Below are 23,521 nucleotides of genomic sequence, written 5' to 3'. Positions count from 1 at the left end.
TTTATACACACTTTACCTTTGAATCTGTACTATGTGCATATATTTTCTATTCAAAAATATAGTTATTCCTCTGCTGTAGTTGTGGCTTAGTGTAGAGCACTTGCCTTGCACGTGTAAGGCTTTGGCTTCAACTCCCAGCATCCACTTCCCACCCCGAAGAATAATTCTTTCCCCCCGCCTCCTTCTTTTCTTCCAATATTTCAATTCTCATACTAGGGCTTAACTCCTTCCTTTTTCTTTGAGATTACTTGGGGGAATCTAGCCTACACACCGTGAAGAGGCCCAAGAGGTCCTTCTCAGGGGCTGAAGAGACAGCATGGGCTTGTGCTTTCCTTACACCTGACTGGCCCAGGTTTGATCTGGCACCTCATATGCCTGCTAAGCATCCCCAAGAGCAATCCCCGAGCACACAGCCAAGAGTTAAGTCCTGATACCACTGGGGGTCGCCAGCTCCCCCCACCCCCCAAAAATGCCCTTTTCAGAGGCTCAAGAGGCCGAGTCTTGTTGCTAATGCCCCCTTTCAGGCTCTGACTTAGAAGTACATTCCTTATAGTCTCACGCAAGCTTTCACAGGCTGGCAATGACAATGACCTCGGGAAAGACCTCGAGATAAGAGAGATAAGCCACTGCCAATTCCTATGCTTACTTCTTGTCTTAGAGGAATACTTTGGGGTTAATTTTTTACATAACAACAGATAACCTAGAACACAGTGTTATATTTCATAAACAAAGAATTCATTTAACTTATTTATTCCTTCCTGGAGCAAATATTTATCTAGCTTCTATTATTTTTCCAGGCATTGCGCCTGGCAAACAGTAAGTTACAAAAACCAGTTAAGAAAATACTAAAACCCATTCCTGGACAAGTAACAAATATTTACTAAGAGTTACTTTGTGGGAGTAGAGGCACAGTAAGGCTAGGTGCTTGTTTTGCATGCGGCTGACCCATGTCTGATCGCTAGCAAGGCATATGGTCCACTGAGCAGCACCAGGAGTGACCCCTGAGCAAAGAGCCAGAAGTCAGCCCAGAACAGAGCTGGGTATGGTCCCCAAACCAATAAAATAATATTAATAAATCTAATATACATATTTGGGGCGCTGGGGTACAGTGCGTACACATGGCTGACCTAGGCGCTATTCCCAGTACTACACATGCCTCCATGCCTCTACCTGCCTTGACTCCCCATGACAGGAGTGATGCCCGAGTACAGGACAGGTTCCAGGTGAAAGCCCCTGAGCACTGCTAGGTGTGACCGCCCTTGCCCTCTACTATCTGCTCTTTATGGACTTTTGAATCTGTTGAGAAAAATAACAGGCAATTCCTGCCCGTCTAGTAGTGCTAGGTCAGAGGGCCAGTATCTCGGGCAGGGAGGTGGCTCAGTGGAAAGCATATACTTACATGTGTGAGACCCTGGGCTCCACCTCCAGCACCACATGCCCTGCAACTCCCCACAATGAAAGATAATATCTTCATTTCTTTATTCTCCCTACATGAATGCTCAGTAATGACTGAGTAGAAAAAATACTCCAGTACTGTTGTACCCACCAAAGATTAGTAGATATCAACTCTTGAAGCCAAACAGCAGAACGGAACTCATGTACTTGCTCTTCCTTCTTTCAAAGGTAAGAATCTCACTTTACTTGGGCCGGAGATATAGGTCAGCGAGTGGGACGGTTATCTTGAACGTGATCGGCTTCGGTTCAAACCCCAGCATCCTACATGGTCCTCTGGGCACTGCCAGGAGTGATTCCTGAGTGCAGGGACAGGAGTAAAGTAAACCCTGCACATTGCCAGGTGTGGCCCAAAAGCAAACAATAAATTTTCCTGGTGCAGTTCACATACATTTCAATCTCAGGCATGTAATCTTTGTGGGGTCCTCTTTTTTTTATTGCCTCCTTTTCTCCTACACCCTAAATGAAATGACGGTGCAGGTTGGAGGGCTACTACTGTGGTTGTGGTACTCTCATTGGGTCATGCAGTTGGCCCTAGTTTAATTCCTGAATACTACCAGAAGTGACCCCTGAGCACTGCCAGGTGTCCCCTTGCGTCCTCATCCCCTCCAAAAAAAGAAGAAATAGAAGCTTAGAGCAATCTGCCCTAAAGCTATGTAGCTAAATAAGATGAAAAGTCAGATCTGAATCCAAATCAACCCAATCCCACCTGGGGACTGAAACCAGGGTCTCACTCATTCAAGGCAAGTGCCCTACCAATGACTTCCTACTCTGGTTGCTGCTCCAACACTTTTTTTCTCTTTTTTGGGTCACACTGGGCTATGCTCAGGGGTTACTCCTGGCTCTGCAGTCAGGAATTACTTCTGGTGGTGCTAGGGGCACCATATGGGATGTAAGAGATCAAACCTGGGTCAGCCGTATGTAAGGCAAATGCCCTACCCACTGTACTATGGCTCTGGCCCCATTGTATTTTCTTTTTCTTTCTTGCTAGTGACTATTTGAGAAGCACTTGTATTCAACTATGCTGTGGTGAAGGAAGAGGATATACTTTTTAATTCTCTATATATCACACTTCCAGGTGTGAAACACTACATGGTGCAGGTACTGCATTTAGACTACAATTGCAGACTAGAGCTAAAGTAGCTTGTAGGATTATTTTTGGTTGAGAGGAGGTCACTAATTTTATCTTGATCTCTTTCTACCAGAAAAAGAACAGAAACTGACAAAGTTGCATACTAGCAGCAGAAAGATGCAAAGAACACAGTGAGGCTGAGGACAGAAACAGAAAGAGGAGCCGAGAACTAACTCCAAAGCCCAAAGCCGGGCCTGAGTGATAGGACAGCCTGCAGGGCACTTGCCTTGCATGAGGCTGACGCTAGTTTGATATGACCCCTGGTACCACATACAGTCCCCCAGAGACAGCCAGCGATGGTCCCTGAGTGCAGAGACAGGAGTAATCCCTGAGCACAAAACAGAAAAGCGCAAGCTCCAAGGTTCTTATGAAAGCATATAATGTATTCTTTGTGTACTGGTATTTTATTGGTGAAAACAAAGCTCAGTTCTTTGAAGAACTGAAAAATTCACAAACATCTTTTAAGCCCCCCAAGACCCCCTCCCCCTCAAAAAAAGGGTTGGGAAAATGTAACCACTGAAGCAAGTCTGATACATTCTTCATATGTGTTAAAGTGTTGTTACTTAAAATGTTAAGTAAGCATTTATTTTGGGGAGGAGGACTGGGGGTAATTACTTAACCATAACCCTATAGTATCTCTAGCCCACTATCAGTATTTTAGTCAAAGTTTTGTTTGAACAACTGTTTCTAATTCTCTCAGGAAGTCATATTATTAACTTTTATGTTAAATTCAGAAGAAATCATCAAACCACTTTCTACAACCGCTGTAACGTTTTATGTCCTTACCTGTAATGATTCCATTGTCCCCATAATCTCTCCAGCCCCAGTTATTCTCCTTTTCTAGATAACAACTATCCTGGTATGGATAATACAAGTATTTCTCCTGGTGCTTTTTTTTTTGAGTGCCTGTTTTTGCAGTGCTGTGGATAAAACCCAGGTTCCCCGCACGCAAGGCACGATCTCCACCTCAGATCACATCCCCGCACTCTCACAGCGGTTATGATCTGCATTTCTTTTAAGATTCCCAGTGACACTGCACATTTTTACATAAGCTTGTTAGTTATTTGCATATCTTCCTAGGCAAACTGTCTGTTCAAATTCTTTGCTCGTGTTTTTATGGGGCTTGGGCGGCTGTTGAGCAGCAATTCTTTATACATGAGGAACATTAATCCTGTTATCAGTTACATGATTTGCAAATATTTTTTCCAATTCAGTGGATTGTCCTTTTCACTCTCAAGTCTTTGTTTTATTTCTGGACCACACCTATAGTGCTCAAGGATTACTTCTATGGGTTTAGGGGACTATATGGGGTGCTGGGGATTGAACCCAGGTCAGCCGTAGGCAAGGAAAGCGCCTTAACTGCTGTACTATCTCTCCAGCCTCATCAAGACTTCAGAGTGAAGTAACGGGGCTTGCCTTGCACACAGCTGGTACCTTTGGGCCCTGGCATTGAACATAGTCCTCTGGGCAACTCTGGAAGTAAGCCTGGTGTGTCCACCCACTCTACGTTCCACTTAAAAACTAACCCCCCCACCCCTCCAGTCTTTGAGAAAAAATTTTAACTTCAATGGAATGCAATTTATCTAATTTTTCTTTGATTGTGTTCTAATGTACTATCAAAGAAACCAAACACTTTTTTTTTTCCCGCTTTTTGGGTCACACCCAGCGATGCACAGGGGTCACTCCTGGCTCATGCACTCAGGAATCACCCCGGCGGTGCTCAGGGGACCATATGGGACGCTGGGATTCGAACCTGGGTCAGCCGCGTGCAAGGCAAACGCCTTACCCACTGTGCTATCACTCCAGCCCCCAAACACCTTTTTTTAAATTAGTAAAAATATGTACTTTTAAGAAAACTGTCACTGTCATCCCACTGCTCATCGATTTGTTCGAACGGGCACCAGTAACGTCTCTCATTGTGAGACTTAATGTTACTGTTCTTGGCATATCCAATATGCCACGGGTAGCTTGCTGGGCGGAGGAATCGAACATGGGTCGGAGGAATCGAACATGGGTCGGCTGTGTGAAAGGCAAACGCCTTTCCGCTGTGCTATCACTCCAAAAGTAGCTGCTTGGGGGCTAGGGAGACAATACGGAAGGTAAGGAAGGCACCTGCCCCGCCTGTGGCTGCTTCTGCTTTGACCCTGGTTGGATTCCCGGCACCACCTGTGGTCCCCTGATCACTGACCCAGGAACAGCCTCTGAGCGCCACTGGGTATGACCACCCCCCAATAAAGTCTGGAGAGACAGTACAGGGGTTAGGGTGCCTGCCTTGCACCCATCATTTCTGGTTTAAATCCCAGGACCATTTATGGTTCTTAAGCACCGTCACAGGCCACACTTGGAACAGACCCAGGAAGAGTCTTGAAGGCATGACCAGTGTGGGCCAAAAACAAAGAACAAAACCAAACCAAAGTTGCTAATGTAAAGGCAGAAAATGTAGGTGATGAATCCAAAGATGGCTCCGTGGCATAAGTGCCTAACCTGCAGTGTGAGGTTGAGAGTTCGAGCCTGGTGCCAACCCCTGACTGAACAAGAACCTGATGGCTCTGCTATCTGGACACCGGCCTGTCCACAACACAAGGAAACACATATGCATCCCTGACCCTAAGAAGGGGAAAACTAGGAGGAGAAACTGTTATTGCCCTTCATTCTGGAGTCAAAGCAAGCAACTATCAACTATACGCAATTATAAACTGTTATATTTGAATTCAAATTCAGGGACTGAAGAGAGAGTACAGCAGGTAAGGCAACTGCTTCGCACGCAGCTAGCCCTATATAGATAGTCCCCTGAATCTCATGAGAAGTGATCCCTGAACAGAGTCAATAGTCATCAAAGCAAACAAAACCAAACCCCAACTCCCTCCCCCAAAGCTCAAATTCATATATAACACAATTTAAAACAACTACTGGGTTGGAGAGATAGCAGAGTGGGTAAAACACTTGCATGCAGCCGACCTAGTTCGATCCCTGACACCACTGGCCTGCTGAGCCCCACCAGGAGTAAGTCCTGAGTGCAGTCGAGAGTGAGTCCTGAGCAGCACCAGGTGTGGCCCAAAACCCAACCAACCAAACACAAACTACAAAATAAAAACACCCACTAAATCAAGAGCTCATCTGTGAGGTCACAAAGGGCATGTCAGATCATCTGTTTTATCTACTTTGCACTTAAAAAGTAACAGATGTAGCAGCAACCCTTTGTATGAGATCATTTCCCATGTCATATGCTACTTATAATTGGCCCCCAAGACACATTTCAAGGCAGAAACTCACTAAAGAAATTTATTAAAGATGGATGTATAAACGTCAATTCTATTATTTGTTATCTTAATTTGGGGGTAGGCAGAGCTTTGTGCTACATCTGTCTGTGCTCAGGATTCACTTCAGGTTTGGTGCTCAGGGATCACTCTTGGCAGTGCTTGGGTGCCAGGAATTCCAAACAGGGTTGGCCACATGCAAGGCAAGTGCCTTTCCTCCTGTATCATCTCTGTGGCTCTTTTTGTTATTTTTTACTTTGCTCTTCTTTCTTTTTTGTTTGGGGGGTGGGGTGGGATGTGAGGGACTAGGATCCTCCCCTGGGGTACTCAGGGGATATCCTGGCTCTCCGGAGTGCGGTGACATTGGCAGTGCTGATGGGTGGGGCCATGTGATGTCAAGGATGGAATTGGGGCTGCGAGTGTGCAAAGCTTTACCCCTGTATTATCTCTCCAGCCTGTTCTTCAAGTGTCCCTCTGCTTTCTGTCTGTCTGACTGGCAGCCCAAATTCAATCAGGGAATACAGGAGAAAAAAGGAGAAATGAACACAGTTCATAAAGTTTGTGAGCACTTAAGGCCTGTTTTACTTTAATGAAGAATTAGAAACTCTCACCATAAGTTGGGGCAGGGGAAGAAACTAGAATCTGTGCTTCCTTAGCAAGGTCAGAGAGATGAGAAGCGCTAAAGCCCAACGGGCAATGCTAAAGAGAGTGGTAACTAATCAGCACCGGTGCTTGTCACTGACACACTTTTATACTGGTGTCAGATTGTTCACATCAGTTTTGTTCTCTAGAAGCCGATTGTGCTCTAAGCTGTACTCTTCACTGCTTCCCTGTAAAGTCCTCTCACTAAACCCCTCATACTTGCCTTTTAGCCACCAATAATCAAGTGTTTAAGGGTGGGCTCTGTCTAAAGGAGAGGGTCTGAAGAACCCTACAGTATAGAGGTTACAGTGCTTGCTGACACCCACCAACCCTGGTTTGACCACATGCACCTCATATGGTTGACCCCCAGCACTGCCAGGGGTCACACCTGAGCAGCACTTGGGTGCGACCCAGCAATTTATAATAAAGGACGTAAATGAAAGGAGAATGACTAACATGTCTGTCTGTGTTAGGGGTGGGGCCAGAAAGAGGAGGTGTATCTCCGCAAACATCTTAACATCTGAACTACCAGCCAGTATTAGCTTTTAAATTAACCTTAGTTTGGGGCTAGAGCAATAGCACAGTGGGTAGGGTGTTTGCCTTGCACGCAGCTGACCCGAGTTTGATTCCCAGCATCCCATATGGTCCCTCGAGCACTGCCAGGAGTAATTCCTGAGATGCAGAGCCAGGAGTAACCCTCAGAGCATCGCCGGCTGTGACCCGAAAAGCAAAAAGCAAAAAAAAGCAAAAAAAAAAAATTTAATTAACCTTAGTCCTTTCGAAGACAGAATGGAGAAAAAGATCATCTGAAAGTTCTCTTAAGTCAGTTTGCCAACACGGTCTGGAGTACAATCAGGCTAGGAAAGAAATAAAGGAACAAGGGTTTCAACAGGAAAGGTTACTTAGGACAGCTGCATGCTGTTACCTCTGTGGAAGTCTCATCTGAAAGAATACAGGTATTAGTTCATCCCTGTGGTTGAGCTTTGGTCTATTTTTAATCTTGCCATGTGATTAGGGGATTATGCACATTTCTGGGCACTGTTTCTTCTGGCACAAAAGTTCAGATCAGTGATATAGGGAAAGGGTAAATGTAAAAAAGAATTAACAAGAGTGAGTACTCTACAGAGATGAAAATATTAGGGAATGCCATCTGTTGGTTTTACTAGCTAAGATTGACTCCCTTGGGGCTGGAGAGGATGCACAGCTGGCAGGGCACTTGCCTGGCATATGGTCTTCCAAGCACCACCAGGAATAATTTCCTGGGTGCAGAGCCAGGAGTAACCCCTGAGAATTGCTGGGTGTGGCCCAAAAGCAAAGACAACCAACCAAACAAAAAAGATTCACCCCCTAAATTGATAATCATCTGAAAAATCTCTCTCTTCTTTTTTTCTTTTATTTTTTGTTTTTGAGTCATACCCGGCGATGCACAGGGGTTACTCCTGGCTCTGCACTCAGGAATTACTCCTTGACAGTAGAGCAAACGCCCTACCCACTGTGCTATTACTCTAGCCCCAATTCCTCTCTATTTTAAAAAATGTTTTTGGGGGCTGGAGTGATAGCACAGCGGGTAGGGTGTTTGCCTTGCACGCAGCCCGACCCGGGTTCAATTCCCAGCATCCCATATGGTCCCCTGGGCACCGCCAAGAGTAATTCCTGAGTGTAAAGCCAGGAGTAACCCCTGAGCATTGCTGGGTGTAACCCAAAAAGAAAGAAAAAAAAGTTTTTGCCATGTGGTAGCTAGTATCAGTAATTTTGGAAAAGACTGTCATACTTTAGGGAAAATTCTAGTCCCAGATTTGTCCACTGCATGGGGCTGGAGTGATAGCACAGTGGGTAGGGTGCTTGCCTTACACTTGGCCGACCCGGGTTCGATTCCCAGCATCCCATATGGTCCCCTGAGCAACGCTAGGAGTTAATTCTTGAGCGCATGAGCCAGGAGTAACCCCAGTGCATTACTGGGTGTGATCCAAAAAGCAAAAATAAAAAAAGAAAAGAAAAGAAAAAAGATTTGTCCACTGCAGTGGAAAGTACAATGCTTTTCTATGCTATAAAAAAAAATTTGGAGGGAATTCTGGGCCACACCTGGCAATGCTCAAGGCTTACCTTGACAGTGTTTGGGGGGCCAAATGTGGTGTATGAAGCCAGTTGGCTACAAGCAAAGTGGACATACTACCCACCATTATTATCTCTCTGGACCTATGCTACAAAACTTCAGGAATGAGCTTCATATCGGCTTAAGGAAAACACCTCAAGGTTTTTATGGTACTACCCATCCACATGCCATAGATTTGACTATGGGAAAAGATCAAATCACATATGGGTCTTCTGAAACCCAGAAGTAAATGCAGAAAAGTAGTTGTTACAGCTTTAGAGAGAATACTTCCAAAAAGAGTCAATACTTGCTAGAAGCCCTCTATTAACAACTTATATATATCTGAGGTTCTCCACTCTTCTGCGGGTACAATCTTCTGTGGAAATATTCAGAGCCTCACTACCAAACACTGCTGCACGTTAGGATGTACCTGAGAGGCCTTTAGAAATTAAATGACAACTGGCTCTCACCAACAGACATTCTGATTTGGGTGGACTGGGTGAGACTTGGGCATTAAAATATCACTCCCACATTTTGTTTGTTTGTTTTTCAGGCACACCCAGCAATGCTCTGTGTTACTCCTGGCTCTGTGCTTAGAGATCATACCTGGTAGTGCTTGGGAACCAAATGGGATGCCAGGGATCAAACCCAGGCCAGTCATGTTCAAGGCAAGCGCCTCTCCTGATGTCTGTTGCTTACTGCCGCTCTGGCCTCACCCCATATTCTAATGTGAACTGATACCTGGGAATGGCCCCTCTGAAAAACTCATCTTTCAATTTTTTAATTATGAATATTCTGGACTCTTATTTCTAAGATGTTTGGGGGCTGGATGCATCAAAGAAGACACACCATTATCCTGCAACCATTTTCATTTGGTATTTTATCTCCACAGAATTTCAGGCAAAAACACCATGGAAAGTCAGCTGAGACTGGGATGAGGCCAGTGCCGCTCTGGGATGCGCACATCTGTTGTTAAAACTACAGTACAGTGGGAGAAGAACTTGCACAGGGCTGAGATGTACAAGTCAAAGTGGAAGAGCATGTGAGACACTGCACCCAAGGCTGTGGGGGATGAGGAGGTCAGGGAGAAGGAAAACCAAGATGGATTAGTTTATCCTCCATCACAGGTTTCCTGGCCCTGGGAATTTTGTACAAGTAAGTCCAACAAAGACTCACTCACTACACCCTGAATGGTACATCCTCTACCCACAAGGGTCTGCCTGAGGCGCCCAGCTGCAGCGCTGGTCTGAAAACCACTAGGAATCAGCTTCATTGGACAATCTTGAGGATAAGATGAAATCATATGTGTTTGCAGTTTTACTGCTTTCAGAATAAGCAGGAAGAACCAAGATGAAAACAAAAACAAAAACATGGCCAATGTGAATCACCTATCCTTTCCACCTTCTTTACCTAGACCAGAGGTTCCCAAACTTATTTGGCTTCCCGTTCCCTTTTCAGAAGAAATAAAAACCACTCAGTGACCTCAGAAAATCTTAAAGTTATAAACAGAAAATCCCACCTACAACTGCATGCAAGGAAATGCCACAGCTCTCTTCCCGGCTTGTTCCAGCCCAATCCCCTGAGCACTACCAGGAGTGATCCATGAGCACTGAACAGAGTAGTCTCTAAGCACAGTTGGGTGTGGCCCCAAAACCCCCCAAAACCAAAAACCCATGAAGTTGTCAAACTGCCAAGACAGACTCTAGAGAATTACTGCTCCTAACCATGGGAATGACAGTTGGACTATGATTCTTCAAGAGCAGGTGAGAGCAGAGGTGATGGTATCAAAGCCTAAATTTGTAAAAAGAAGTTTCACAATAAACATGAACTGAAACCTGTCCTGTTTAAACCTGATTTAAAGAAAAGCATAAAAATTGGTTCGTTGGGGGCCGGAAAGATAGTACAATCGGTAGGGCATTTGCTTTGCATGCGGCTGACCCAGGTTTGATTTCTGGCAACTTTATATGGTCCCCTGAGCCTGCAGGACTGATCTCTTGAGTGCAGAGCCAGGAGTAACCTGTGAGCATTGCTACTGTGGCCCAAAACCAAACAAAAAACGCTTTGGGTTTTCTGCAAATTGATCTTGAAATTCAATATAAATGAAGATTCAATCCCAACCAAAAGCTCAGCTAGTGCTTTCCAGAAAAACTCACTAAGAGCTGGAGAGATAGTGCAGAGTGGTAGGATGCAGCCTTGCATGAGTCCAGCCCAGGTTTGATCCCTAAGCAGAGAGTTAGGAGTAAGCCCTGAGCACTGCCAGGTGTGGTCCAAAAAACAAACCCCCCAAACTGAAAATTTTGAATAAGCACCCTATAACAGATTTCCAAATGGCCAAAGAACTCTTGAAAAGGTCCTTAATTTCCTGACCCATCATGGAAATGCAAAGAAATACTACATACAAAGCTTAATAGGCTAAACTAGAACAGACGGTCAAGTGTTACCAAAAATGCAGAATCATCCCACTTGGAATTCTAATCAGAAAGAAGAATGCAAACTGGTGAGGGAATGGTGCCACCAGCAGGTGAACCTGTATTTGTGGGGCGAGTGCATCAGCAGCCTGATGGTGTATTCAGGTTTCCTGATACCCCAAAATTGCCGCTGTACCACCTTTGGCCGGGCCCTAACAATTTGGGACCATGCTTACCAAGAAATTAAATGGCCAAAAGTTACTGAGAGTATCTTGCCCGCACGGCAGAGCCTGGCAAGCTCCCTGTGGTGTATTTGATATGCCAAAAAACAGTAACAAGTCTCACAATGGAGACATTACTGGTGCCTGCTCGAGCAAACTGATGAGCAACGGGATGACAGTGACAGTGACAAATTTCCCAAATACACGTAATATAAATTTCTGTAATAGCACTTTTAACAACAGCTGCAAATAACCGATGTTTATTAGTAACTATGTAAATAACTTTAGATTTTGCTAATATTAGATACTAAATGCTGAGAAGAACAAAAGTACAGCCACATGCAGCAACAAGTGGATTTCAGTAGCAAAATACAGAAGAACTAGGCATAAAAGCTGTATGAGCAATGCAACGTCAGGTGAGCACTGCAACCACAAACTCGCGATCCCAGTGAGTGCTGTGCTGAGTGTACAAACATGACATGGGCATATGTCCACAAGTGAAGACTCATAGTTGCCAACAAGTGTGAAAAAAGAGAGGAATCTACTCTAACAATCCTCTACATAAAGTTCAAAACAGGCACAACTAACCCACTGTAACGTTAGCTGTAAGATGTAAGAACTGATTACCTTGCGGGTGGGGAGCCTGGCTACTGGGAGTGCAGAATGACGATGTCTCTCAGGTTCTGGGAGCACTGTATTCATTCACCCCACTGCCGGTGCCCTGAAGTGCAGTGTGCTCATTTTGAAAATTCAATGATCTGCATGCTTATCAACTGGGCATATTTTTATGAATGCACAATAAGATCGATGACATAAGAACAAAAAAACCTCTGGAGTTTGCTATCTCCAGAGGCTCAGTGGCTGGATGTGCTGAGATGCAGGCGAGGTCAGCCTCATCTCTAATGTGACTAAGAGCCCAGATGTACCATGACAGGTTTCCCATGATAATCCATCTTCCCTCCACTCTGGTACTGGACTTGGGGAGACATTTTTATAGAATGACTCTAAGAGCAGGCTAAGAGCTGAAGAGCAGAGGGGAGTCTGGTAAATAGGAAGACACATGTTATTACATGTGATATGGGAGACCTTTTGAAGGACGGGGATAATCAGTCAGATAAGGAGGAAGAAGGATGTTCACTAAATTAGTCAAGGCTAAAAGTTTCATTTGATTAGGAGTCACTGGGGGTAAAAACATTATTTGGTAGTTTTCTAGGCTTTGAAAAAAGATACCCCAGAGAAAAGAGCAGACAACTTGTGGGGGAGGGACCTACTCCATTTCTCACCACAGCCTTTTTGCGAGAGCCTGTTGCTATGGAGAAGACCATGAATGCAGCAGCCATGGGAAATAAAGGATCTGGCGGGAGTAAATACAAGGACAGTGGATTAAACCAAAATTCCATGTGCAAGCAGCACAGACTACAAATGATACCCCCCCCCCCCAACCCCTACTCCTCTACAAGTACATGGGTCTGGTTTACCACTTAATTTAACACCAATACAGACAAAGCCTAAGCCTGGCAGACAAAACAGAGGCCACAAGCAAAGCTGTCTTATGCCAGGGCACCTCCCCATCCTATCCTGGGGGAAGTGATCTCCAGCTGCTAAACGATAAAGTTGATGCCCCAGGATTTCTTTGTTCTGTAAAGCTCAGGAGTGATGGGATAATGCAGGATCTCAGATGAGGTGGAGACCCTCCTTTAAATAAGTAGCTAAGAGAGAAAATGAAAGTGAGAGTGGAGATAAGAGGCTGGACAGAGATAGGCTGCAGAGCAGAGAAGAGGGGAGGATTGCTGAGAGAGAGAGAGAGAGAGAGATCTTTCAAAGGCGGCGGCAGTGAGGCAGGAGCGGAGCTCTGCAGGGGCTGGTCTAGAGCTACTGGCATAGGAAAAAGGCTACTTGCCAAGTCTGTCAGTAGCGTCTGCCCATCACTGTTACAGCAGCTTTATCAAGCAGGGCAGGCATATGAGTATGGGGATCCAACTTTCTAACTTACCAATGAGAAAACAAAGGTCAAGTTAAGTGAAGGGATCTCAAACAAGACCCTGACTTCTTGGAATAACGCCTCAAAGTTGAGTTTTGGTATATCCCCAGTTTTGAGCACAGTTATACATACTGCTTAAGTATCACTTAAACATGAAGTATGTTGGTGGTGGTGGTTGGAGAAATAGCACAGCGAGTAGGGAGCACGCACAGAAAACTGTAAGTCACAACTGAAATACAAGACACAAGGAAATAGGAAAATATTCCATGCTCATGGATGGAAAAAATTAGCGTTGTTAAAAGCATTATATAGATTCATTGCAACCCGGTATCAGAGTCCAGTGATGATCTTCAGGGACACAGAACCGTAAGTGTTACTGAAATTTGTACGCACCAATAAAACGCCATAAATAGTCAGTGATTCTGAGGAAAATGATGCTTGAGAGGCTTTGCATTCCTTGACCATAAACTATAAAAACAGAACAAAGGTTTGGAATTGAGCCCTGAAATAAACCCTCAGATGTATGGGGTCTTTATTTATGAAAATTTATTCTTACCCAGAAGCTTTTTAAGGTAGGTCATATACTTCTGAGGCAAAATTGCTTACCGAGGGGGCTGGAGAACAGTACAGCTGGCAGGGCACTTGCCTTGCACATGGCTAACCCAAGTTCAACCCTAGCTCCTCACATAGTTCTGAGTGATCTCTGAGTACAGAGCCAGGAGTATACCTTGAGCACCACTGGGTGTGGTAAATACACACTTACACATTAAGAAATGACAAACCATATATGCAAGCTGAGACTGGAGCGATAGTATAGTGGGTAGGGTGTTTTCCTTGCACGCTGCTGACCCAGGTTCGATCCCCAGCATCCCATATGGTCCCCCCAAGCACTGCTGGGAGTAATTCCTGAGTGCAGAGCTAGGAGTAACCCCTGAGCATTACTGGGTGTGACCCCCCCTCAAAAAAATATGCAAGCATTGATTTAGTCAAGTATATTTCAGAGTCTATTATATATAGGTAACCAGAGATAAAGAGTTAAGATACAATGGTGGGGAAGAGTCCCTGAACCCAGAGAACTTCTAAAACAGAGGAAGTGATAAACACTATAGAAAAGTATATTATAAACATAACAGTGAGTTGGGATAATCCAGTCTGTGAAAAGTATCTAACAGGGAACTGGCAGTGGGCTGCCAGCCCCACCGAAGTCTCAGAGCAAACCATGCATCATATCCCAAATCTAGGCACACAGCTTCCTGGCAGGGAAGAAATTACAAATCCTGGAGTAAAAAATTATCCATTGTTTTTGTGCCACACCCAGTGTTAATGAGGAACCATATGTGATATAAGGGATCTAACAGTCAGCCACATGCAAGGCAAACAAATGCCTTAGTGCCTAGACTCTCTCTCTGGCACCACACTCACTGTTCTCAAGAGAATGAAAGGGTTAGTTCGCCACTCTCTTGCAAAGTGTTTTTGGGTCACGCTGGGCCTTGCTCAGGGGTTACTCCTGGCTCTGCACTCAGGAATTACTCCTGTGGTACTTGAGGGATCACATGGGATGCTGGGGATCACACCTGGGTCAGCCACAGGCAAGGCAAACACCTTACTGGTGGTACTATTACTCTTGTTTTGAACAGGTTCATATACATTAAAAGCATCTTGGGCTGGAGATTTAGCTCAGTGGTACACTTGCCTTTACCTGTGAGGCCCTGGGTTTGAGCACTGTTGTCAAGCAGAGAAAAATAGGCATATAGAGTTAGGTACAACGAATAGGCAGGAGGTTGATATCTTCGTCTACTTGCAATATACTGTGTCAGAAAGCCCAGAGGGTTAGTGGGTGACAGAGAGCTGTGGTCTAGATATTTGTCATTCTGACAGACTCTGACTATTCAGCAGATGCCATTTTAAAATTAGAAACAGTACTTTTGATTTCCAGATTGTATGTTCTATCTACACAGCTGGGCAGTATGCCACACATTATGCCAGTTACCTTCTCCTCTTTCTAACACAATAGTTTTAATTTTTGTTTTGATACTATAGTCTGAAATCACACAATAAAATATCATTAGTAATGTTATTCCGAAGCTGAAGTTATACACGTTGATAATGACCTCAGAGCGAAGAATACAACAGGTTAAATCTATATCAGTGTCTAGTAGACTGTACAGTTTAAATAAACAAACCCTGAGTTACAACAAAAATGAGAGGAACTTTTTTTTGAATACCATAATGAAACACCTGACTTTTCAAAGATGACAAGAAAGCTTGTAAAAAACTTAATTAGCCATGCTCCTTTGGGTCTCTCAATTCTCCAAGAGGGGGCTGTTTTAAAAATCTGGTGACTAATGTAGAGGGACCCTAAGGCCAGCTTCTCTGACCACACCATAAGGACTGAATACTTTGTTTCTTCAGCTACCTCCAGCAAGTGCTCGGGGACTGTGTGTGGTTCAGTGCTCAAGTGGACCATGTGGTGCCAAGCCACTCTCATACAAAATACATGCTCCACTTTGAGCTATCTTCCCAGCCTATGACTTGATTTGGGGGTGAGGGGATGGTGCGATACGGACGTGTTTAGGCCACATTCGGTAGTGTCAGGGGCTATGTCAGACTCCAGCTATAATTGGGGGATCATGCGGTTTCCGGGACCCAGCTTTGTCTGCTGGATACAAAGTGAGTGTTCCAGACCTTTGTGACCCGGACTTCTTTATAAAGAGAACATATGTACTAACGCCACATTGCCACAGATGGAACCAAGAGATCCTGGGATCTGAAATATCCTCTTACAGTCCTTTTGCATTCCTGCTTTTTTCAGTTTTAGAAACGTCAGAAACAGAACAGAGTCTGTTCGAGAGCAAATGGAACATATGAGAAACCGCCAGGGTAGTACTGGACAGCAGCACCGAGAGTGAGACAACTGCTCAGTGCGAGCTTCAAAACACGACCATGGAAGCACTTCCCCATTGCCAAGGCCTACAAAGTCTGTACTTAGTTGGCCTAAGAGATAGTGCAAGAGGTAAGGTGCTTGCCTTGCCCGTGAAAGACCTGGTACAAATTCCCAACATCACATCTGGTTCCCATAAGCACCGACAGAGGTCACTCCTGATTACAGAGGCAGGAACAGCCCCTGACCACCACTGAGTGTGGCCCAAAGCTCCACCCCCCAAACCTGTACTTCTTGCTGAATGCATGGTGTGGGTGGCCAGGCAATGAAACTACCAGTGGGCAGCTCCTGGCTGCGTTTCCAGGTGTTAGAAAAGACAAGTGCTGTACATGTCTGGCGCCAACACAAGATGCATTCAGGAGCGACTGTTCTCCATTGCCTCGACTCCCACAGCAGTCTTTCTACTACTTTCATCTCAACTTTGACCCAGAAGTTCATTCAGTACAGACACAGTTTGAATAACACAGTTAGCATCCAACAAATGGCTGCTTAAGTACTAGGTCAATGCTACTAACAGCTATGAAGAGGGAATATTATTTATCAGTTTATTTATTTAGGCCTTACTTAGAGGTTATTCCTGATTCAGTGCTCAGAAGTGACGCCCGGCAGTATTTGTGGGACAATGTGGTGCTGGGGATTGAACTGGGTTGGCTACATGTAACGCAAATTCCTTACCTCCTGTACTGCTGCTCTAGTCATGAAATGATTATCCGAACAAACTGGCACTGGAAACCTCAGGAAGCTGAGTGAGTCTGCAGCAATCCTCACATAGGGACCATCAGTAGATGATTCATGACTCTAAAAATCCTAGTCTTATTTCTAGCACTAGGTCTCTGTTGGCTCCCCTGCTTAAGGGCCCAAGGGGCTGGAGAGGCCTCACAAAACACTTACCATCTTCTGTTTCCTGCCACACGATACCCTCAAGATTGACGCTTGTCCCAGGTTCACAGGGGCCCAGGCACTCTGGCTCTGTGGCTAAGGCCACATCACATGTGTTGACCCCAACTGATCGGGTCCGAACCATAATCTGCTCACAAGGGGAGGAGATGTCACTATTGACCACTGGCACCAAAAGGTGTAGAGGCAGCACCGCTGGTGTGGAGACAGGGGATTCCATCTGTGGAGAAAAAGGAAGTAGCAGCTGAGTCAGGGAGAACATTTTAGGGAAAACACCTTCTCTATACTTAATCTAGTCAAATAGCCCTTTCTGCTGCAGTGCAGAGTGAAAGGTGCTAGAGTACAAACTTTTCTGCTAAGGAAAAGACTAAGGTCCTTCCTTTCAAGTCCAGTTCATCACAGTGACAAATTTAGGGCTTTAGATGAGCACACTCTGTAAAAGAACTAACCTACCCTCCCTCCCTCTCTCCTTCCTCCTGGGCCACACCCAGTGATGCTCAGGGATTCTCCTGGCCGTGTTCAGGGGTTACTCCTAGTGGTGTACCTCCTGTTCCTCACATAAACAATTTGTTGTTGGCTTGTTTATGCCAGGAATCAAACCCAGAGTCTTGTACATGTTGGATAGTACAGATTTGGATAGCATAGATTCACAGCCAGAAATCAGTCAGCCTGAGAAATGTAGAGATTCAGACTTAGGGGGTTTCTTACTACCTTCTTTATTACATCTTCTCTTCTAACTCTACATTGGGGGAGGTGAGAGGAGGAAAGGGAAGGGGAGGAGGGAAGGGGAGGGAAAGAGAAGGGAAGATAGTTATTAAGGTATCCTGTGTCAAAAGGCTTGGGTATTGGAATAATGCTTGACTGAAACCCAATCATGATCAACTTTGTAACTGTGTATCTCATAGTGATTCAATTTAATGTTTTTTTAAGTGACAAAAAAACGTATCTATTCTGCCCAATGCACAACATTAAAATGTAGGAATAAAATCACTTATGAAAACAAAAAAAACGTTTTTGCTAGTTTAGGTGTGGTAATGAAAGAGAAAATTAGTGTATGTGGACTACCTATCTTTAGTTGTGGTATTACCTCTGTTTCTCTCTCTTGGGAAAGAGCTGAGACAGAAACTATCTTAGTCAGCATGCACACTTCCTCTGCCTCGTTTTTTCACTTTTCTCTGCCTTTCTTCCATGAGCAAGAGGAATTTCTGGAAAGTCTTTTATCTTACACAGAGACTGGTCTCAACCTTCTGCATTGACAGATCCAGAAACAACATCTAAGACATTAACTATAAACCACACAGTTGCACTTAAAGCAGTTCTTGAAGAAAACTTAATTAGTGGACTGACCACTAAGAAGAACAAACTGCTACACAGGAGGAGCTGATGAATGAGTCTGTGCGGTGAACGATTCTCAGGGATCAGAGCTAAGGAATCTCTGTTCATGTGAGAATTGCTTTATTTAAATTATTTGACTAATTAAAAGAGATGCTTGAAGGTTGGGAGAAGTGATGAAATGTACCTTAGGGTTTGGAACTAGTCCGTTTCCTTAAATGTCTGAAGAGAAATCACAGAGCGGCACAGTAATGTTTAATTACAGCTCCGGCTCCACTAATTACTGTTTGGTCACATCTATAATCTACATTAAGCCACAGTGCATAATAAGCAGCTCTGAGATAGTCATCTCATGACCTCGGAGGCTTTATGGGATTTGAGATTGTACTACTAGGTGGAACAAACACAGCTTCATTTATCACTCTCCAGGAGAGGACAAATATCCAAAAATAGGCAGTTTGCCAACTTCACCATATACAAAAGTTGTGATTATCAGGAGAATGGTGCCAACAGGCAAAATAAGAAATAAGAACATAGGGCCCGAGTGACAGTGCAGTGGGGAGGGTGCCTGCCTCGCATGTGGCCAACCCTCGTTCTATCCCAGCACTCTGTATGGCTCCTTGAGCCCTGCCAGGAGTGATCCTTAGGGATAGAGCCAAGAGTAAAGCCCTGAGCTCTGCCAGGTATGACCCCAAAACTAAAAAACAAAAACAAAAACAAACAAAAAATCTCCCATAATTAAAAAATATAAACAATTATGTTTATAAACTACCTCAATAACAACAGAAACAATAGTAGGTTCAATTCTCCATCTTTTTTTTTTTTCTTTTTGGGTCACACCCAGCGATGCTCAGGGGTTACTCCTGGCTTTGCACTCAGGAATTACTCCTGGTGGTGCTTGGGGGACCATATGAGATGCCGGGGATCGAACCCGGGTCTGCCGTGTGCAAGGCAAACGCCCTACCCGCTGTGCTATCGCTCTGGCCCTCAATTCTCCATCTTTCAAGTGTAATTCCACTGTTTAGGGGCTTGGCTAAATGGGAGGCTAACACCAAAGTACAGAAAAACCTGAAAAGACATTTACTGAAAATTTATTTGATTTGGGGTCACACCTGGAAGTGCTCAGGGAGCACTGCAAGCTCTGCACTTGGGGAACCCTATGGGATGCCAGGGATAGAATGTGTGCAAGGCAATTGCCCTACTCACTGCACTAGTGCTCCACAGCCCCATTTACAGAACATTTAAAGTGCAAATCTAAAGTTTCCCACCAGTTCATCTCCTTTACCTTTTAATGATCCTCTTCTAAAATCTAAGATCCTTTAGATACTAGTCTAATAGCATACTAGTCTATTAGGAATCTGAGTGCTGATGGGCAGGTGACAGAAGTGAAGACTAGAGAGAAAAGGCCAGACTCATTAATCTCCAAGCAAGAATTACACATTGACTTCAGCTGCCTCCCACACATGGGAGAAAATGTCAAAACTGCTATATAATTTAAGGGGTACAAAAGGCACTGAGACATCTTTGGGGTGGATCATCCCTCCCTGTCACAAACAGGAGCCAGATCTCTCACTCTAAGAGAAGACAGGCAGCAGGTTCCACTGATAAGTGCAATAACCCTAACAAACTCCCCTTTAAACCACACACCAAAGATTACTGACAGGTAAATGTTTGGGATGAGGCAAATACAATTTCAGAGAAAGCAAAATATCAAATAGATATCAATATTGTATTAAGAGGACATTATCCTTCTCCAGTAATTGCAAAGTTCCTTCAAGATTTCACAATGAGGGGCTGGAGAGATAGCACAGCGGGTAGGGCGTTTGCCTTGCACGCGGCCGACCCGGGTTCAAATCCCAGCATCCCATATGGTCCCCTGAGCACGGCCAGGGGTAATTCCTGAGTGCAGAGCCAGGAGTAACCCCTGTGCATAGCCAGGTGTGACTCAAAAAGCCAAAAAAAAAAAAAAAAAAAAAAAAAAGATTTCACAATGATTCATCATCCACAATAAAACACAAGAGATATAATAGGCTTTTATTCATGTACAACCAGCAACCTCCCCCCCAAGCCTGATCTGTTAAGTTTTCTGAGGGCCACATCCAGCGATGCTCAGCAATGACTCCTGGCCTGCTTGGGAGGCCATATGAGATGCTGCAGATGGAATTCAGTTTGCCCACGTGCAAGGCAAACGTCTTACCCAATGTACTATCTCTCCAGCCCCAAGATTTTAAGTCCCTGTTCACAAAGCTGTTCGGTTTTGGAGTTCACGTTGGGGGCCATAGCTGGTGGTGCTTGCTGGTGGTGCTTGACCATATTCCTGGCTCTGTGTTTTGAGGACCATATACAGTGTTTGGGTTCAAACCACTTATCTCCTGTACTATCTATCTGACTGTATTCTGGTGATTTTAAAAAAATTTCAGTTGTCAATTAGTTGCATATTAAAATACAAAGAAGAAAATCCTCAATTATTTGAATTACCTTGTTGATAAGAATTTTGAAAAAACTACCCTTACTCTTTTTGTTTAAAAACATCTAAGAATTGGGCCGGAGCGATAGCACAGCGGGTAGGGCGTTTGCCTTGCATGCGGCCGACCCGGGTTCGATCCCCGGCATCCCATATGGTCCCCCAAGCACCGCCAGGAGTAAGTCCTGAGTGCAAAGCCAGGAGTAACCCCTAAGCATCACTGGGTGTGACCCAAAAAGCAAAAAACAAAACAAAACAAAACAAAAAAAAACCAAAAAAAAAAAAAAACAACCCAAAACCCCCCAAACATCTAAGGATTAAGGATTACGGGGCTGGTGCGACATAGTACAGTGGGTAGGGCTTGCATGTGGCCGACCCAAGTTTGATCCCTGGCATCCCATATGGTGCCCTGAGCGCAGTCAGGAGTAATTCCTGAGTGCTAAGCAGGAGCATCTCCAGGTGTGACCCAAAAGAAAAAAAAAAAAGATTATTTTTGGGTATTCTGAAAAGCATGATTCCTTGTTATAAGAAGCTGGGAAGCCAAAAAATATGAAATAAACTAAGAACAGAGGAAGAAATCTGAATTCCCCCTCCTCATAAAATTGTCAGAATGCAAGAGACTATTCTAAGTAAATGCTCAAACAGTGGGCAGAGCGGTAGTACAGTGGGTAGGGTGCTTTCCTTGCACTTGGTCAACCTAGGTTCAATTCTGATCATCCCGTATGGTCCCCTGAACACTGCCAGGAGTGATTCCTGAGTCTGGAGCCAGGAGTAACCCCTGAACATCACCGGATGTGATCCAAAAAGGAAAATAAAAAGAAAAGAAAATGCCCAGTACAGTGAAATATTTCAAACAGTACAGACTAGCTAGAGAGTCCTCCTGTAATGATTCCTATGTAGTCTCATACAGAAATGTCAACAAAGGGGAAAAAATTCTCATAAAAGAAATTAACGCACAACACAAATCACATGGCAATGCCCATGACCTTGTCAAATGTTCATGTTGAATGAGGCATTTCTTCTACTTTTCTAGTATTCTCATTCTACAATCCTGTGTGTTTGAAATTCACCTCACCTTCCTTCAGCAAAGCGATTAAGCTTTTCGGCTTAAGAGGACCCTAAACACTACATCTGAAACTACTTTTCTCCCTATAAAGGTCGATGACCTCTTTTTTCCCGTATTGTTTCAAGGGAAGAACTGGAATTACAAACAAATTTGAGGACAAGGGATAACTTAGTGAAAGAGCACTGTCTTGAAGGTACAAACCTGCAAGTTTAATCCCTGGTACCCCAACCCCATATGCTTCCATCCAGGTTGCCCTCCCATTTGGTCTCCCCAAACAAGTGTTAGAGCTCTAGCACCACTGTGTGGTCCTTTGAGCACCCCTGGGTATGTCTCAAAAAACAACAACAAACAAAAAAAGAGGAGAGATACATTTTTCTAAATGATATCTGTCTCAAAGCTTAATGTGTGTGTCCTATCTGCAGTACTATCACTCCAAACCCATAAATTAATTTTTTTTTAAAATACAATAAAACTTTTTTTTTTTTTTTTGCTTTTTAGTTCAGACTTGGTGATGCACAGGGGTCACTCCTGGCTCTACATTCAGGAATTATCCCTGGCGGTGCTCAGGGGACCATATGAGATGCTGGGAATCGAACCCGGGTCGGCTGCGTGCAAGGCAAACGCCCTATCCGCTGTGCTATCACTCCAGCCCCCACAATAAAACATTCTTTATAAAGTTACTTTACAGTGAAACTGGCTTTAAAGAATCACTTATTTATTAGCTCAGAGGGAGGGCACTGCAATGAAGAATGGGATAGCTACTGGCACAACTTTAGAGCTGTGGATTTGGTTTGTGCTGGTATACCAGCTAATTTATCCTTCATTACTAATACAAATGTCAGTAAGCAAATAGGGCAAACAATGCATTATTATTATTATTATTATTATTATTACAATTACAAATAGAGTTGACCTAGAAAAACTCCTGAAAATGTCTCAGAGATTCGTAGGGGTCTGATTATATTCTGAAAACTAATTGAGTTTCAAGCTCTGGTATTAGGAAAATGATGAACGGACTGGAACATGTGCTTTGCATATAGGGGCCTGGATTTGATCCTTGGCACTTCATCCCTGAACACCCCCAGGAAAGATATACAAGCACCTCTGGATGTGGCCTCCAAACCAACCCTCCCAATCTCAAAACAAAAAGCAAACAACAGGGGCCGGAGCGATAGCACAGCGGGTAGGGCATTTGCCTTGCACGCAGCCGACCCGGGTTCGATCCCTGGCATCCCATATGGTCCCCCAAGCACTGCCGGGAGTAATTCCTGAGTGCAAAGCCAGGAGTAACCCCTGAGCATCGCTGGGTGTGACCCAAAAAGAAAAAAAAAAAAACTTCCCCACACAAAAAAAAAAGCAAACAACAAACAAAAAACCCAAAAAGAAAATAAAAAGGGATATTTAGCATGCCTTCCTTGTTTCAGAACTTAATTTGGTTTATAAGCATTCTTCTGTTCATTCAGAAGTAATACTGTGCTCTAATGAATGGTCTAATCAAATCATTTAATACAATCCTTGTCCTTCTGTCATATCTAATGGGGTAAACAAATGTGAATAAGTAGCTAAATCATGTAAAAATGTCAGTCAGTACAACAGGGGCAAAATATCATTTACAAGTATCACTTGTATATCCTAA

At 44.2% G+C, this 23,521-nt stretch overlaps 1 protein-coding gene across 2 annotated transcripts in view; it reads right to left on the bottom strand.

Moving 5' to 3' along the window:
* ZNF609 (zinc finger protein 609) overlaps nt 1–23,521 on the bottom strand; it is a 170,124-nt gene that overhangs the window by 29,708 nt on the left and 116,895 nt on the right. For both annotated transcript variants that reach the window (XM_055126450.1, XM_055126449.1), the window contains one exon: nt 17,018–17,243. In XM_055126450.1, the coding sequence (XP_054982425.1) occupies nt 17,018–17,243 (226 nt within the window). The remainder of the gene's footprint in view (nt 1–17,017; nt 17,244–23,521) is intronic.

Source organism: Sorex araneus, chromosome 2, assembly GCF_027595985.1.
Source record: "Sorex araneus isolate mSorAra2 chromosome 2, mSorAra2.pri, whole genome shotgun sequence".
In the NCBI taxonomy this organism is placed as follows: Eukaryota; Metazoa; Chordata; class Mammalia; order Eulipotyphla; family Soricidae; genus Sorex; species Sorex araneus.
The sequence above is the reverse complement of the archived record's forward strand: the minus strand, read 5'-3'. Positions and strand labels throughout refer to the sequence as shown.